Below are 15834 nucleotides of genomic sequence, written 5' to 3'. Positions count from 1 at the left end.
TAGCCTTACAGGTAATTGGGGAGAGTCACAGACTGAATAGTTTATATTATTGGGAGTAAGAGATTATAGTTAATGGGGGGCACAGTGCTGCTTATCACTTTATATTTTTAATGGTGCATGGCTAATAGTATATTAATGGTGGGGTACATATCTGTATTCGGAGGGAGACACATGTACGTATATAATGTTTGTCAATAACAGTGTAAAAACTTCTGAAATGCTTATAATTTCACATCAGTAACCAAAGAAGCAACTGACTCAAAGTTCTAAAAACATTGAAGCAGCAAACTCTGTGCCAACTAAAATTTGTTTCAGTCTCAAAACGTTTGGTCACAATTGTTTACTACTAATACCATCTCCTATGAAGCCCAGCCACAGGAGTACCAAAATGGCAGCGACAAGGGCCTTCAGTGGGCCCCTAGCCCATGGCAGACTTTCAGCCCCTCATAATTGCGTCGGTGGTGGGCAATGGGTACCCAGAACAGATGCCCGGGGAAGATCATGCAGCTTAAATGCCAAGATGAGTGATTGACAGTGGCATTTTAGGTGTTACCAGCGCAGATCAGTGGTAGCTCTGGTCCGTGCTGTTAGAAGCAAGTGATGGCTGTGTAGCAAAGCCTACATCTGACTTGTGTGGAGTGGGCTTAGGAGCATCGGCTCTCCTTAATGACATAATGGCATAAAGGGAGTCAAGTGAATAGGTCTTTACAAAAAAAAATGCATACCGCTGTGATTGAAAATGTAAGTCGTTCATAATTATCCATATTTCTGAACAAATTTGACCTAAAACTATTATAATTTTCTCACAAGTCCTAAAAGTAGAAAAAAAGAACCAAATCAAACAAATGAGACAAATATATTAGACGTTGTCATTTTTTGAGGCAAATGATCTAATATCACATTTGTGAGTGGTACAAGTGTGTGAACCCTTGTTTTCAGTATCTGGTGTGACCTCATTGTCTATCTAAAGGTTTCCCGTAATTGTTGATTAATCTTGACTATCGGCTTGGAGGATTTTTTGTCAATTCCCCTCTAAAAAGGGCTTCAACTCTGTTATGTTGGTCTGTTTTCTGTGACAACTTGCTTCTTGTCCTTCCACAAAATTTCTGCAGTATAAGTGGTCAGGACTTTACCTGACAAACCTCTAACTTTATTCTTCTTTAATCACAATGACTTGAGTGTTTTGGGTTTATGTCTTGGTGCATGACACTTTATTGTAGAATTTTCTGGTATTAATTCAGAATTAATTGTTCTATCAACGATGACAAGCCAAAACCAGGACTGGGTAAAAAAAAATACAAGTGTTTACGGGTTTCTATTATACTTGTCATCGGATTGTTCCACTCCTGGTTTTGGCTTACACATACTGAGGTAAAAAAAACTCACCAATTACTCAATGTGTGCACGTGCCCTTAGAGGTAGCAAAACAGGCGCAAACAATGATCCCACCACCATCTTGCTTCATAGATGGTATGAGGCTTTTAGCTTGTGATGCAGTGGTTTTCTTTCTTCAAACATAGCCAAAAGATTCTATTATGGTCTCATTGTCCACAAAATATTGTTCCAGTATCCTTCTAGCTTGTCCAGGTGTTGTTAACAGACGGGCATTAATGTCCTTTTTAAAGATCAGTTACTTTCTCCATGCAATCTTGCCATGCACAACATTGTTGTTCCGTGTCCTCCTGATGGTGGACTCATAAAAATTAACACTAACTAATGTAAAAGAGGCTTTTAGTTGCTTACAGGTTACCTTGGTTTCCTTTGGGACCTCACAGACTATTATATGCCCTGCTCTTGGAGTGATCATTCTAAGACCGGGGTCACACTTGCGAGTGCAATGCGAGAAACTCGCACAAGTCTCTTGCATCAATACCCGGCACAGCCGCCGGCATTCGGGACCGGAGCATACAGCTGCATGTATTTCTATGCAGGTCCCGAGTGTCGGCGGCAGTGCCGGGTATTGATGTGAGAGACTCGTGCGAGTTTCTTGCATTGCACTCGCAAGTGTGACCCCAGCCTAAGTTTACTACTTCTGGAGGAGAGAAATAAAGGGCTTAAATTTTCTACACTTGTACACAATCAGTCTAAGGCCAGAGACACTCTAGCGTTTAAAAATTCGGTCCGATTTTAATCCAGAAAAGTTGGCCAAGTGTCATGCGATTTTCATCACCTGGCATGCGATTTCCATGCGAATACAATGCAATTTTAACATGAGCTTTTACACAGAGCAATTCTCAATATCATTTACACATAGTTTTCCAAGGAAATATTCTTCAAGAGATATATAAATAGATAGGAGAGAGAGGATCGAGAGAGAGAGGATCGAGCGACAAAGAGAGATTGAGAGAGATAGAGAGATTCGAGAGACAGAATCAAGAGCGAGATTGAGAGACAGAGATAGAGAGATTAGATAGTGTAGTGCAACGGTGTTCACACAGAGCGACAGATTGAGAGAGAGAGAGACTGAAAGAGAGAGACTGAAAGAGAGAGAGACTGAAAGAGAGAGAGCATAAAAAGGAGGACATAGAGTTTGCTAAATATACAAAATTTATTACATTAATTTTGTATATTTAGCAAACTCTATGTCCTCCTTTTTATGCAATTCATGCATGAGTGGTTCTAAATAATTGGATATCTTTATCCCACTGGTACTTTTCTAATGAAAGAGAGAGAGATTGAGAGATTAAATAGATAGTGTAGTGCAATGGTGTTCACACAGTGCAATAGATAGGCAGGGACCCAAGAAAGTTCAACATAAAATGTGTTTACTCCAGAAACTCACAAAACAAGGTAAGTGATATCCTCCGGTTCGCAGCCAGGTCAGCCAAACAGTCCTTGTCTAAACCAGTTGCTGTGGGTGACTGGACCACAACATACCTCTTGGGAACATCAGCAGCTTTGTTGTCCCGGAATCTGTATTAACTTCACACAGGCCTGGGTTGTATAGAGCCTCCTGCTCTGCAGCTTACAAACAAAACACTGACACACCCAAGACAAAGCTGAAAGTTTAAATGGATTTCGTGAACATGTGCCACTCTCAAAATCTAGAAGGGAGGGTGAGATTTGCATCAATACCAAACCTGCAAAATCTCTAAAATAAATAAAAGCCCATGTCCGGTTTTCCTAAAACCTGACTGTGAGGGACGAGGGAGATATCAATTTGATTTATTAATTTAGGCCGAATATATTACCCAGACTTCTCCCTCTCCCCTGCTCCTGAACTGTAGCCCTCACCAATGAGATAAATACACAATGCCTCAAAAGAACAGGACCTTGCCATATGTCCAGAGAATTAGAGGCCCTGTGTTAAATAATGGGAGGAAAAAAGCTGGGACCCCCTGCTTTCCTTTGTGCAGGACGGCCAGCTATCAATGGAAGCCCTAGACGGAGCGGCATCTCAGGGTTAAGTCAAATATACCACCAGAATCCTGGAAACCCGCCGTGCACACACCTGTGTCTCATTGTTCTCTAGCTGTCTCAGATACTGAACTATCAAGACTGGCTCTCCGGAACCACTTAACTGACCCAAGTTTGGATTCTCTATATCAGTCAAGCCCCAACGGACCCGTTGAGATGTCAGTTGTCCCGTTTGGACCTCCCTCTAGGAAATTATGACCCATTCTAGATATTGGGAATTATATCAGATAGGAGGGCAGGGGAAGAAATTTCAGTTCGGCCCAGAGGGGCGGTGGGAAATATGGGAGGGGGCGAGCTAAGGGATAAAAACTAGCTACACACATTTAGCCGGTGTTATTGTTTTGCCACGGAAGCCATGTCATGTCACGCGTGGAGAAGGACCAGAAACTAAGAAAGTACCTGTGGATTTGAGTGCTTCGCCGGATTCACATGCTACAAGGACAGGTAATGTGACACATACAGCTGTACCCTACTTTTATATGTACTTTTGGCTGTAATAGCTGTATATTACTCTGTATATATTTGTATTATCTAGTGCGCCTTTCGGCAATTAAAATATCAACTCATTTTGGCCTGCTCTTTTACCTCAAATCCCGATTTCTCACGTGAGTCCGGCTAGTACTTATATGCTACTTGGGGTTGGTTTCTGACCCGATATAAGCTTGTTAACAGACCGGGCTTATATCTGACGAGGAACTGGTGGCAGCATACTGTTCTGGCGTTATTGGGGGATCCCGGCAGTGACGGACGGGAGGTCTAACTATCTATCTATATATATATTCCCGGCCTGGGACTGGTAATATATATGTATATATATATATATATATATATATATATATATATATATTGCCCTCACTGCAGTGCGCCCCAATAACCAGTACATAACAAGGCAGCCACTCCAGTGACTACTTATCCTAGGTGAAGGGGGGGCGCCAGAGAGCTGTGACTGTGTAAGCTCTGTCACACATTGGTGACGGCTGGAGGATATCCGTGTCCCCCTGGCTCTCGTTCGGCACACTGACTTGGTCAACTACTTTGACCAAATCCACACTCACTTTTAGGCCTGTTTCACATGTCCTGATATTTCCGCTACCGGAAAAAACGGTACCAGAGATATCAGTGTCCATTTGCGTAATAACTGTGGCAAATGTGTGGCAACCGTGTGCCTCATCAGTACCACAGATACCGGCGCCAGAGAAGGAGCGGTACAGATAGCAATGTTCCCCGATGCTGGATGCTGAAGATGGCATTCAACATTTTCCCCTGCTCTGCTGGTGATCAGTGCGAGCAGGGGAGAATGATGAGTTATATTCAAGCGATAACAATGACAGCAGGCGGCAGCTGATGGTACTTTTACACCCATCAGCCTACACCTGCTGCCGCTAATAACAGTGAGAGCAGGCAGCAGCTGATGGGAGTATTCATCAGCCGCACCTGCGCTATAAATAAATTTAAAAAACGTCGTGGTTTCCCCTGTATTTTTGATAACCAACCAGGTAAAATGCACAGCTGGGGGCTGCAACCCTCAGCTGTCAGTGTTTAAATAATAATAATTTAAATAATTTGTTAAAAAACGGCGTTGGTTTCCCCCATGGATGTTGACTCCTCCAGGCTAAATATAGCAACCCGCAGCCACCCAGAAAAGGCACATCTATTAGAGTATTTTTTTTTCTCATTACACCTCTTACTCCTGGTAGCCGAGACCCCAGAGAAATTACAACTCTGGGAGGTGTTATACCCTTATTCCTCAACGCCGTTAAAAAACGGCGCTGAGGCATAAGTACCCTTAACTGCCACCGTTAAAAGGCATATCAGCGGTCGTTAAGGGGTTAAAACTTTTTTTTTTTTAAACTTTTTACTGTATTTAACCTCTTCACCCCAAAGCCGGTTTTCACCTTCCTGAGCAGGCCAATTTTCACAATTCTGACCACTGTCACTTTATGAGGTTATAACTCTGGAACGCGTCAACGGATCCCGGTTAATCTTTGGAATGTTTTCTTGTGACATATTGTACTTTATGACACTTTATGACACTGGTAAAATGTATTTGATATGACTTGCATTTATTTGTGAAAAAGATGGCGAACATTTTGAAAATTTCACAATTGTGAAGAATTGGTTTTATTTTTTACGACGTTCCTCAAGCGGTATAAGTGATTATGCAACTTTATTCTTCAGGTCAGAGTGATTACAGCAATACCAGATTTATATTGGGCTTTTAGTTTTGGCTGCTGTTACTATTTTTTGCATCACCATATTTTGAGAGCTATAATTTTTTCATATTTCAGCTGACAGAGTCAGAGTCATGTGATGGCTTGTTTTTTTGCGGGACAAGCTGAAGTTTTTATTGGTACCATTTCCGGGCACATGACACTTTTTCTATTCTGATTTTTGGGAGACAAAATGAACAAAAAACTGCAATTCAGGAATTGCTTTTTGTTTTGTTTTTTATACCGTTCCACCTGTTGTGAATTTGGTAATACCGCTTTATTCTTTGGGTGAGTACGATTACAATTACACCTCATTTATATCATCTTTTTATGTTTTGGCACTTTTACACAATAAAAACTTTTATTAAAAAAATTGTTTTTGCATCGCTTTATTGTGAGCGCTATAACTTTTTTACTTTTCTGCTAATTGAGCTGTTTTGTGGCTTGTTTTTTTGTGGGACAAGATGACGTGTTCAGCGGTACCATTTTTATTGAAATCCGCCTTTTTGATCGTGTTTTAATGCACATTTTGTTCGGCGGTATGATGATAAAGCATTTTTTTGCTTCGTGTTTTTTAATGGTGTTCACTGAAGGGGTTAAATAGTGGGACAGTTTTATAGAGCGAGTCGTTACGGACACGGCGATACCAAATATGTGTACTTCCATTGTTGTTTTTATATATACATAAATGTATTTATTGGAAAAATATTTATTTTCCTTTATTTAGTGATTTTTAAAAAACTATTTTTACACTTTGTAAATTTTTTTTATTACGTTTGAGACATTACTATATTACATCAGATCGCTGATCTGACACTCTGCACTGCAGAGTGTCAGATCAGCGATCGGACAGGCAGGGAAGGAGGCATGTCAGGGTCTGCTCCCAGCAGGCGCTCAGAAGCCACCTTCCCTGCAGGACCTGGAAGGACCAAGTGGCCATCTTGGAGTCGAGGGTCTTCATGGAGACCATCAGGACAACACGATTGCATCACGTTGTCCTGATGGAAGCACGCAGGCAGCCCCCTCCCTGAGCGATGCCCCTCTAAGTCGCTGTCACCAGTGACAGTGGCATCAGAGGGGTTAAATGCCAGCGATCGGTGCTAGCACCGATCGTGGGTGTTGCTTCGGGGTGTCAGCTGTCACATACAGCTGACACCCACACGCGATCGCCGCAACGCTCAGCGTGAGGCTGCGTGATCATGCCGCCATAGTACTGCTCTTTGCGGGAACGCACCTCCCGCAGGGCAGTACTAGTACGGCGCATGTCGGGAAGGGGTTAAAACTGCAATAGTCAGAATGCCTGTGCTAAACACAGCAGTGCTTCATCTCCTATGAACGCCGGCCCAGGAGGATCGTGATGACAGGCACTGGGGGTCTTCAGCAGACCCCTTGCTGCCATGACAACCCATCGGCACCCAGCAATCATGTGAAGGGCATGCTGATGAGCAGGATCAATGACATTCTTTCTGTCTGTGTGTGTGTTAAATGCCGCTGTCAGTGATTGACAGGGACAATTAAATAAAACAGGTTGCCCACTCACACCAGACTGTCATCCCATTGATTAAAAGCACAAGGCTCGACAAGGTTCGTCACTCACAGACATGTAATATTGGATAATTTTTCTCATTTACAAAATTTACAAAATTATAATACATATAATATTTTGACCATTTGGTTCTCCTTATCTACTTTGTGAACCTATGTAAAAATCTGGCATCAATTTCAGTCAAAATTATGCAGAAACATGGAAAATGCTGAAGGGTACCAATACTTTCAAGCACCACTATTCTAAAATGTTAATATGGATATGCCCCTCCTATGCTTAAAAACATATGTTGTACATTACATATTTATGACAATTGTGCTTTTTATTTTCTACACAGGCTTTGGATCGCTCCCATTGATTAAAGAGTAAATGCATTTTGATATATGTAGGCAGGCAAACAAACCTCCATAAGCCATCTTGTGTGATTTACATCTCCATCCCACATCTGAAACGGGGTATAGCCAATGTGATTTAACACCAGATAATCCAAACCTCCTGCAGGGTATGTGAAATGAGTAGTTAATATTTGTTATGAGAAATCTGGCAGCTACATTGTACTTCTGAAACTTATGGTATATCTGTCTAGGTAAAACAAAAAAATGCTAAGCATTTCCTATGTACCAAAATTGAGAAATCATATGCAAATTAACCAGAAGTGCATTGGGGCATGGTAAGTGAACGAATATCTGTACTGTAACTATACCGTGGTGTCTACATGACCTGAACTATTCTTATCCACAGAGTGTAAATGACAAAAATAAAGGTTCCTCTTGAAAGACTGCTAGTGGAAAAATACAGGAAAACTGTATATAACATCTCATTAAGTAAACAGTAACCTTTATATGCTAAATAACTACATACACATATCGACAAAAGTTTTGATACCCTTATGTTAAAGTAATGAAAACCCACAATGGTCATTGAAATAACTTTAAACTGAAAAAAGTTGTGTTTTCAATTTGAAATTTACTTAATATCAACTAATGAAGATCAGACATTGCTTTTGAATTGTTTTTCAAAAGAAAAATTAAAACAAACAAAAAAAAAACAAACTAATGAAAATAACCTGGACAAAAATGATGGTACCTCTATAAAAGATTAAAAGTAATTTGACCATAGGGACATAAGAAACTAATGCATGTTGTCAGGGATACAATATTTGTCAGGACTTTCTTAAAGGGAACCTGTCATCCCCAAAATCGAAGGTGAGCTAAGCCCACCGGCAAAAGGGGCTTATCTACAGCATTCTGGAATGCTGTAGATAAGCCCCCGATGTATCCTAAAAGATGAGAAAAAGAGGTTAGATTATACTCACCCAGGGGCGGTCCCGGTACGATGGGCGTCGCGGTCCGGGGTCTCCCATCTTCTTACAATGACGTCCTCTTCTTGTCTTCACGCTGCGGCTCCGGCTCAGGCATACTTTGTCTGCCCTGTTGAGGGAAAGGTCAGAGAGGCCCGGCGCCTGGACACTGCAGTACTTTGCTCTGCCCTCAACAGGGGACGTCATCTGATGAAGATAGGAGGAACTTTTAGGATACATCGGGGGCTTATCTACAGCATTCCAGAATGCTGTAGATAAGCCCCTGATGCTGGTGGGCTTAGCTCACCTTCGATTTTGGGTGTGACAGGTTCCCTTTAATCCCACAAATCCCTGATATCACAGGCCGGGAAGGTCAAGCGTACAACCTGCTGTGATCTTTGGAGCAAACTGCTCTCAGCTGCCCCCTATCGTCCGGACAATTACACGACTGGCCGACGATCAACGGAGATGACCGCAGCCTGTTCGCACCACTAGGCCGGCTATCGGAAAATTAACTGTGAGCGCAAGGTATATACGACTCCGGATTCCAGCACATGGAATATGTGTACACAAAACAATACAGCACTAACCGTTACATAAAACAAAGGGATTAACAGCAGAACTTACAACACCGATCGCAGAGACGATTCAAGGAAGAAAACAAATCATAAAAATGCAAGACTACAATTTGCCAAAATGCTGATTGACAAGCCACAAAGCTTCTAGGAGAATGTCTTTTGGAGAGATGAGACAAAACTGGAGCTTTTTAGCAATAAATACCAACTCTGTTAACAGATGCAAAAACTAAGCATACAAAGAGCATTGTACCTATGGGCAACGCGGTGGCTTAGTGATTAGCACTGTTGTGCTGGAGTCCTGGGTTCAAATCCCACTAAGTACAACATCTACAAAGAGTTTGTATGTTCTGCCTGTGTTTATATGGGTTTCCTCTGGGTACTCCGGTTCCCTCCCACACTCCAAGCACATACTAATAAGGAATTTAGATTGTTAGACCAAATGGTGACAGTGACGATAATGTCTGTGAAGCGTTGTGTAATATGATGGTGCTATATAAGCAAAACATAGTAGTAAGCAGGGGCGTAACTACCGCGGTCGCAGCGGTCGCCATTGCGACCGGGCCCCGCAGGTCAGGGGCCCCGGGTTGGCAGGTCAGTGCAGGGCCGGACTGGCCATCGGGCACTTCTGGCAAATGCCAGAAGAGCCGGTGCCAGTAGTGGGCCGCTGCACTGTTCCCCCCCGCCCCCCGCCAGTGCCGCATTTAACTATACCGGCGTCTATGACACCGGTATAGTTCAATGCAATGACGGAGGAGAGAGACGCCCCCTCTCCCATCATTCCCCGCTCTGCCTCTGACAGTACACTGCGGGTGCGCGATGACGTCATATCATCGTGTACCTGCAGTGTCCTGGGCAGACTGCAGCCGCCGGGAGCAGCGCGGGCAAAAGGAAAGGTGAGGAGAGTTTTTGGTTTTTTTTTCTTTTTAACTGGACTGTGGGGCCATTATCGGGGGGGGGGGGGGGGGGGGAGATGAGATGTGCGGGCTCTGCTGTATATATCCCTGTGCGGGCTGTGCTCTATATATCCCTGTGCGGGCTGTGCTCTATATACCCCTGTGCGGGCTCTGCTGTATATATCCCTGTGCGGGCTCTGCTGTATATATCCCTGTGCGGGCTGTGCTCTATATACCCCTGTGCGGGCTCTGCTGTATATATCCCTGTGCGGGCTCTGCTCTATATATCCCTGTGCGGGCTGTGCTCTATATACCCCTGTGCGGGCTCTGCTGTATATATCCCTGTGCGGGCTCTGCTGTATATATCCCTGTGCGGGCTGTGCTCTATATACCCCTGTGCGGGCTCTGCTGTATATATCCCTGTGCGGGCTCTGCTGTATATATCCCTGTGCGGGCTGTGCTCTATATACCCCTGTGCGGGCTCTGCTGTATATATCCCTGTGCGGGCTCTGCTGTATATATCCCTGTGCGGGCTGTGCTGTATATATCCCTGTGCGGGCTCTGCTGTATATATCCCTGTGCGGGCTCTGCTGTATATATCCCTGTGCGGGCTCTGCTGTATATATCCCTGTGCGGGCTCTGCTGTATATATCCCTGTGCGGGCTCTGCTCTATATACCCCTGTGCGGGCTCTGCTGTATATATCCCTGTGCGGGCTGTGCTCTATATATCCCTGTGCGGGCTGTGCTCTATATACCCCTGTGCGGGCTCTGCTGTATATATCCCTGTGCGGGCTCTGCTGTATATATCCCTGTGCGGGCTGTGCTCTATATACCCCTGTGCGGGCTCTGCTGTATATATCCCTGTGCGGGCTGTGCTGTATATATCCCTGTGCGGGCTCTGCTGTATATATCCCTGTGCGGGCTCTGCTGTATATATCCCTGTGCGGGCTCTGCTGTATATATCCCTGTGCGGGCTCTGCTGTATATATCCCTGTGCGGGCTGTGCTCTATATACCCCTGTGTGGGCTGTGCTGTATATACCCCTGTGCGGGCTGTGCTCTATATACCCCTGTGCAGGCTGTGCTCTATATACCCCTGTGCGGGCTCTGCTGTATATATCCCTGTGCGGGCTGTGCTCTATATACCCCTGTGCGGGCTGTGCTCTATATACCCCTGTGCGGGCTCTGCTGTATATATCCCTGTGCGGGCTGTGCTCTATATACCCCTGTGCGGGCTCTGCTGTATATATCCCTGTGGGGGCTGTGCTCTATATACCCCTGTGCGGGCTGTGCTGTATATACCCCTGTGCGGGCTCTGCTGTATATATCCCTGTGGGGGCTGTGCTGTATATATCCCTGTGCGGGCTGTGCTGTATATACCCCTGTGCGGGCTGTGCTGTATATACCCCTGTGCGGGCTGTGCTGTATATACCCCTGTGCGGGCTGTGCTGTATATATCCCTGTGCGGGCTGTGCTGTATATATCTCTGTGCGGGCTGTGCTCTATATACCCCTGTGCGGGCTGTGCTCTATATACAGCTGTGCGGGCTCTGCTGTATGTATCCCTGTGCGGGCTCTGCTGTATATATCCCTGTGCGGGCTCTGCTGTATATATCCCTGTGCTGGATATACCACTGTGCGGGCTGTGCTGGATATACCACTGTGCGGGCTGTGCTGGATATACCACTGTGCGGGCTGTGCTGGATATACCACTGTGCTGGCTGTGCTGGATATACCACTGTGCTGGCTGTGCTGGATATACCACTGTGCGGGCTGTGCTGGATATACCACTGTGTGGGCTGTGCTGGATATACCACTGTGCGGGCTGTGCTGGATATACCACTGTGCTGGATATACCACTGTGCGGGCTGTGCTGGCACCCAACACCATGTTGCAGTGCAGGAGATTCCTGCGACAGTCCAAGGCGTATCTAGGGGAAGGTGGGGGGGGTTTGAGGCGGGGGGACCCGGGGTGGGGGGGTGGCCCCATTTGGAAGTTCGCACCGGGGCCCATAACTTTGTAGTTACGCCACTGGTAGTAAGAATAATAACTGGTGTGAAACATGGGGGAGATTGGGGTATGTTTTGGGGCTGCTTTGCTGCATCTGGCATAAAGTGTCTTCAATCTGCAGCGTGTAATGAGGTCCCAAGACTATCAAGACATTTTGGAGTAAAATGTGCTGCCCAGTGTTGGAAATCTTGGACTGATTCACAGGTCATGGGTAATCTGACAGGATAATAACCCAAAATTCACGCGTAAAAACATTGGAGAGTGGCTAAGAGCAAAGACAGACTATTCAGAACGGGCTTTCTAAGGCTACTTTCACACTAGCGTTTACCTGATCTGCGGCAGGCTGCGGACTTCCTCCGTGATGCCCCGCCCTCGGCCGCACCTCCGCCGCTAGCTCCACCTACTTCTGCATGCGGCCCGCATGCGAGCCCCATACCTATCTTTAAAATTAGGTACGCAGGTCGTGCGGCTGTATGCGGATGCTGCCGCATGCGTCGTTTTGACGATGTGGAAAAAAAAAATGCTACAGGCTGCGTCCTACGCTGGTCCCCGCATCGTCAAAACGACGCATGCGGCAGCATCCGCATACAGCCGCACGACCTGCATACCTAATGCTAAAGATAGGTATGGAGGTCGCATGCGGGCCACATGCAGAAGTAGGCGGAGCTAGCGGCGGAGGTGCGGCCGAGGGCGGGGCTTCACGGAGGAAGTCCGCAGCCTGCCGCAGATCAGGTAAACGCTAGTGTGAAAGTAGCCTAAGAGGCCTGATCTAGATCCTATTGGACATCTGTGGATGCAGCTGAAACTTGCATGGAGAGGGCAGCCTTCACACCTGGAGCAGAAGTCTCATTGAGAGTTAGGCCAGGGTCACACCATCAGTATTTGGTCAATATTTTCCAACTGTTTCAGTATTTTTCTGGAACATTCAGAGGAAAAGTATAACAGAAACATATGCACCACTTCTGTATTTATCACCCACTCCTGGTCTTGGCTTACAAATACTGATGTAAAATACTGACCATATACTGATAGTGTGATCGCAGCTTTACAAAAATCATTTATTGGCAGTGATTGCCTCAAAAGGTTGTGCAACAAAGTTAACTTAAAAGTCACTTTTGTCAGGTGTTTGTTTTTTGTAATATTCTGTTGAACCAAAATTCAAAAGCCATGTCTGATTTTCATTAGTTTCTATTCCATCAATTTCAATTTAAAAATACTTCTGTCAGTTTAAAATTATTTCAGTGACCATTGTGGTTTTTTTTCTTGCGTTAATAGAAGGTTACCAACAATTTTGCCAACGTGTGTAGTTGTACCTCTGCAGAAATCTCGGCTGAATGTGTGACCATTGCATGAGAGTGTGAATGGTGGGAATGAAGGTTATTAAATGTGAAACACTACAGCTCTACGCTACACTATGATTTACACAAGCTGTGACATCACGCCCTTGTTCCGCTCCAGCTCTGCCCATTTTGGAGGAACTTGGAAAAACTGGTGTGAAAACGGCAAATGTCACAAATTCTTTGCACAACTTCCAAGTTGTGTGACATCAAATTTGAGCCAGACTTTTGGGGTTTTCAGCCAACTTCACCAAAATAGATGGAGCTGGGAGAAGACCTGCTGTGGAAAAGTCCACCTAATTCATGACAAGCAATGGCGTACCTTATGCCACAAATCTTACTACAGTCAGCAGCATTTCTCGCAAGGTGCATCCCACTACTCAGGTGCACCAAATTCATTAGGTGGTTTGTATAAATATAAAAAATACCATGGATTTCTCTGGAACAAAACATCAGACCACAGATATCAAGGTATCATTTTATTCAGCTTCCTATGACCTACATATAGACGGTTTAGGAGGGTTGATCCTACTGACAGATTCCCTTTGACCTCTTATCGACCGCCGATACGCCTTTTAATGGAGGCAGTTAAGGGTACTTATTCCTCAGCGCCGCTTTTTCCAGCGCTGAGAAATAAGGTTATAGCGCCCCCTCAGCGTAAGAAAATCTCTGGGGTCTTGGCTACGGGAGAACATGATTTGGGTCCGTTTTTACAGACCCCAGTGTTGCGATCACCATTATTCACGGAATAACAGCGACTGCAAAAAAAAGTCTGATTTCCTATATGATCTAGCACATCAGAAAAGAGAGAAATGGGGTCCCCCGAGCCCTCCGGTACCTGCGGTGTCCCCGGTCCCTCCAGCTGTGTCCCCCAGCCCTCTGCGTCTTCTTCCAGGAAGAAAATGGCGGGTGCATGCATTTTTCCTATTGGTTCATTTCTATCACTATGATAGACCCTATCACAGTGATCAAAATAAAAAAAAAGTAAATCTAGTAAATCAAACCCCCCTTTATCACCCCCTTAGTTAGGTAAAAATAATAATAAAAAAAAAAATGTATTTATTTCCATTTTTCCATTAGGGCTAGGGTTAGGGTTAGAGCTAGGGTTAGGGTTGAGGCTAGAGCTAGGGTTGGGTTAGGATTGGAGCTAAGGTTAGAGCTAAAGTTAGGGCTAGGGTTGGGGTTAGGGTTCTTTTGGGGTAAGAGTTGTGGTGTTGGCGTTAGGGTTGTGGTGTTGGGGATAGGGTTGTGGTTAGGGTTGGATTTGGGTTAGGAGTGTGTTGGGGTTAGGGTTGGGGTCAGGGCTGTAATAGGGTTGGAGTTACAATTAGGTGGTTTGTATAAATATAAAAAATACCATGGATTTCTCTGGAACAAAACATCAGACCACAGATATCAAGGTATCATTTTATTCAGCTTCCTATGACCTACATATAGGCGGTTTAGGAGGGTTGATCCTACTGACAGATTCCCTTTGACCTCTTATCGACCGCCGATACGCCTTTTAATGGAGGCAGTTAAGGGTACTTATTCCTCAGCGCCGCTTTTTCCAGCGCTGAGAAATAAGGTTATAGCGCCCCCTCAGCGTCAGAAAATCTCTGGGGTCTTGGCTACGGGAGAACATGATTTGGGTCAGTTTTTACCGACCCCAGTTTTGCGATCACCATTATTGACAGAATAACAGCGACTGCAAAAAAAAGTCTGATTTCCTATTTGAGCTAGCACATCAGAAAAGAGAGAAATGGGGTCCCCCGAGCCCTCCGGTACCTGCGGTGTCCCCGGTCCCTCCAGCTGTGTCCCCCAGCCCTCTGCGTCTTCTTCCAGGAAGAAAATGGCGGGTGCATGCATTTTTCCTATTGGTTCATTTTTATCACTGTGATAGACCCTATCACAGTGATCAAAGTAAAAAAAATAGTAAATCTAGTAAATCAAACCCCCCCTTTATCACCCCCTTAGTTAGGTAAAAATAATAAAATAAAATAAAAATGTATTTATTTCCATTTTTCCATTAGGGCTAGGGTTAGGGTTAGAGCTAGGGTTAGGGTTGAGGCTAGAGCTAGGGTTGGGTTAGGATTGGAGCTAAGGTTAGAGCTAAAGTTAGGGCTAGGGTTCTTTTGGGGTAAGGGTTGTGGTGTTGGGGTTAGGGTTGTGGTGTTGGGGATAGGGTTGTGGTTAGGGTTGGATTTGGGTTAGGAGTGTGTTGGGGTTAGGGTTGGGGTCAGGGCTGTAATAGGGTTGGAGTTACAATTAGGGGGTCGCTGTTATACTGCGGTCGGTAAAAACCAACCTGAATCACGTTCTCTGGAGTCTCAGCTACTGCCCGGTAGCGAAGACGCCAGAGAAATTCCGACGCTGGGGCGCTATACACTTATTTCTCAGCGCCGTTAAAAAGCGGATTTGAGACATAAGTACCCTTAACTGCTGCCGTTAAAAGGCGTCCGGCGTTCGTTAAGGGGTTAAATACTGCATAAACTAAGGGTTAAGCACAAAAAAAACATGGTTCTCTGGGCAAAACAGCAGTGCAAAACAAAACGGTAGCTCTAG

General features: G+C 45.0%; 1 protein-coding gene across 2 annotated transcripts in view; it reads right to left on the bottom strand.

Annotated features, from left to right (window-relative positions):
* HSD11B1L (hydroxysteroid 11-beta dehydrogenase 1 like) overlaps positions 1–15834 on the bottom strand; it is an 85872-nt gene that overhangs the window by 57115 nt on the left and 12923 nt on the right. For both annotated transcript variants that reach the window (XM_077270634.1, XM_077270625.1), the window contains exon 4: positions 7577–7668. In XM_077270634.1, the coding sequence (XP_077126749.1) occupies positions 7577–7668 (92 nt within the window). The remainder of the gene's footprint in view (positions 1–7576; positions 7669–15834) is intronic.

The sequence above is a fragment of the Ranitomeya variabilis genome, chromosome 1, assembly GCF_051348905.1.
Source record: "Ranitomeya variabilis isolate aRanVar5 chromosome 1, aRanVar5.hap1, whole genome shotgun sequence".
Taxonomy (NCBI): Eukaryota; Metazoa; Chordata; class Amphibia; order Anura; family Dendrobatidae; genus Ranitomeya; species Ranitomeya variabilis.
Note: the sequence above shows the minus strand (reverse complement) of the source record. Positions and strands in the feature narration are given on the sequence as shown.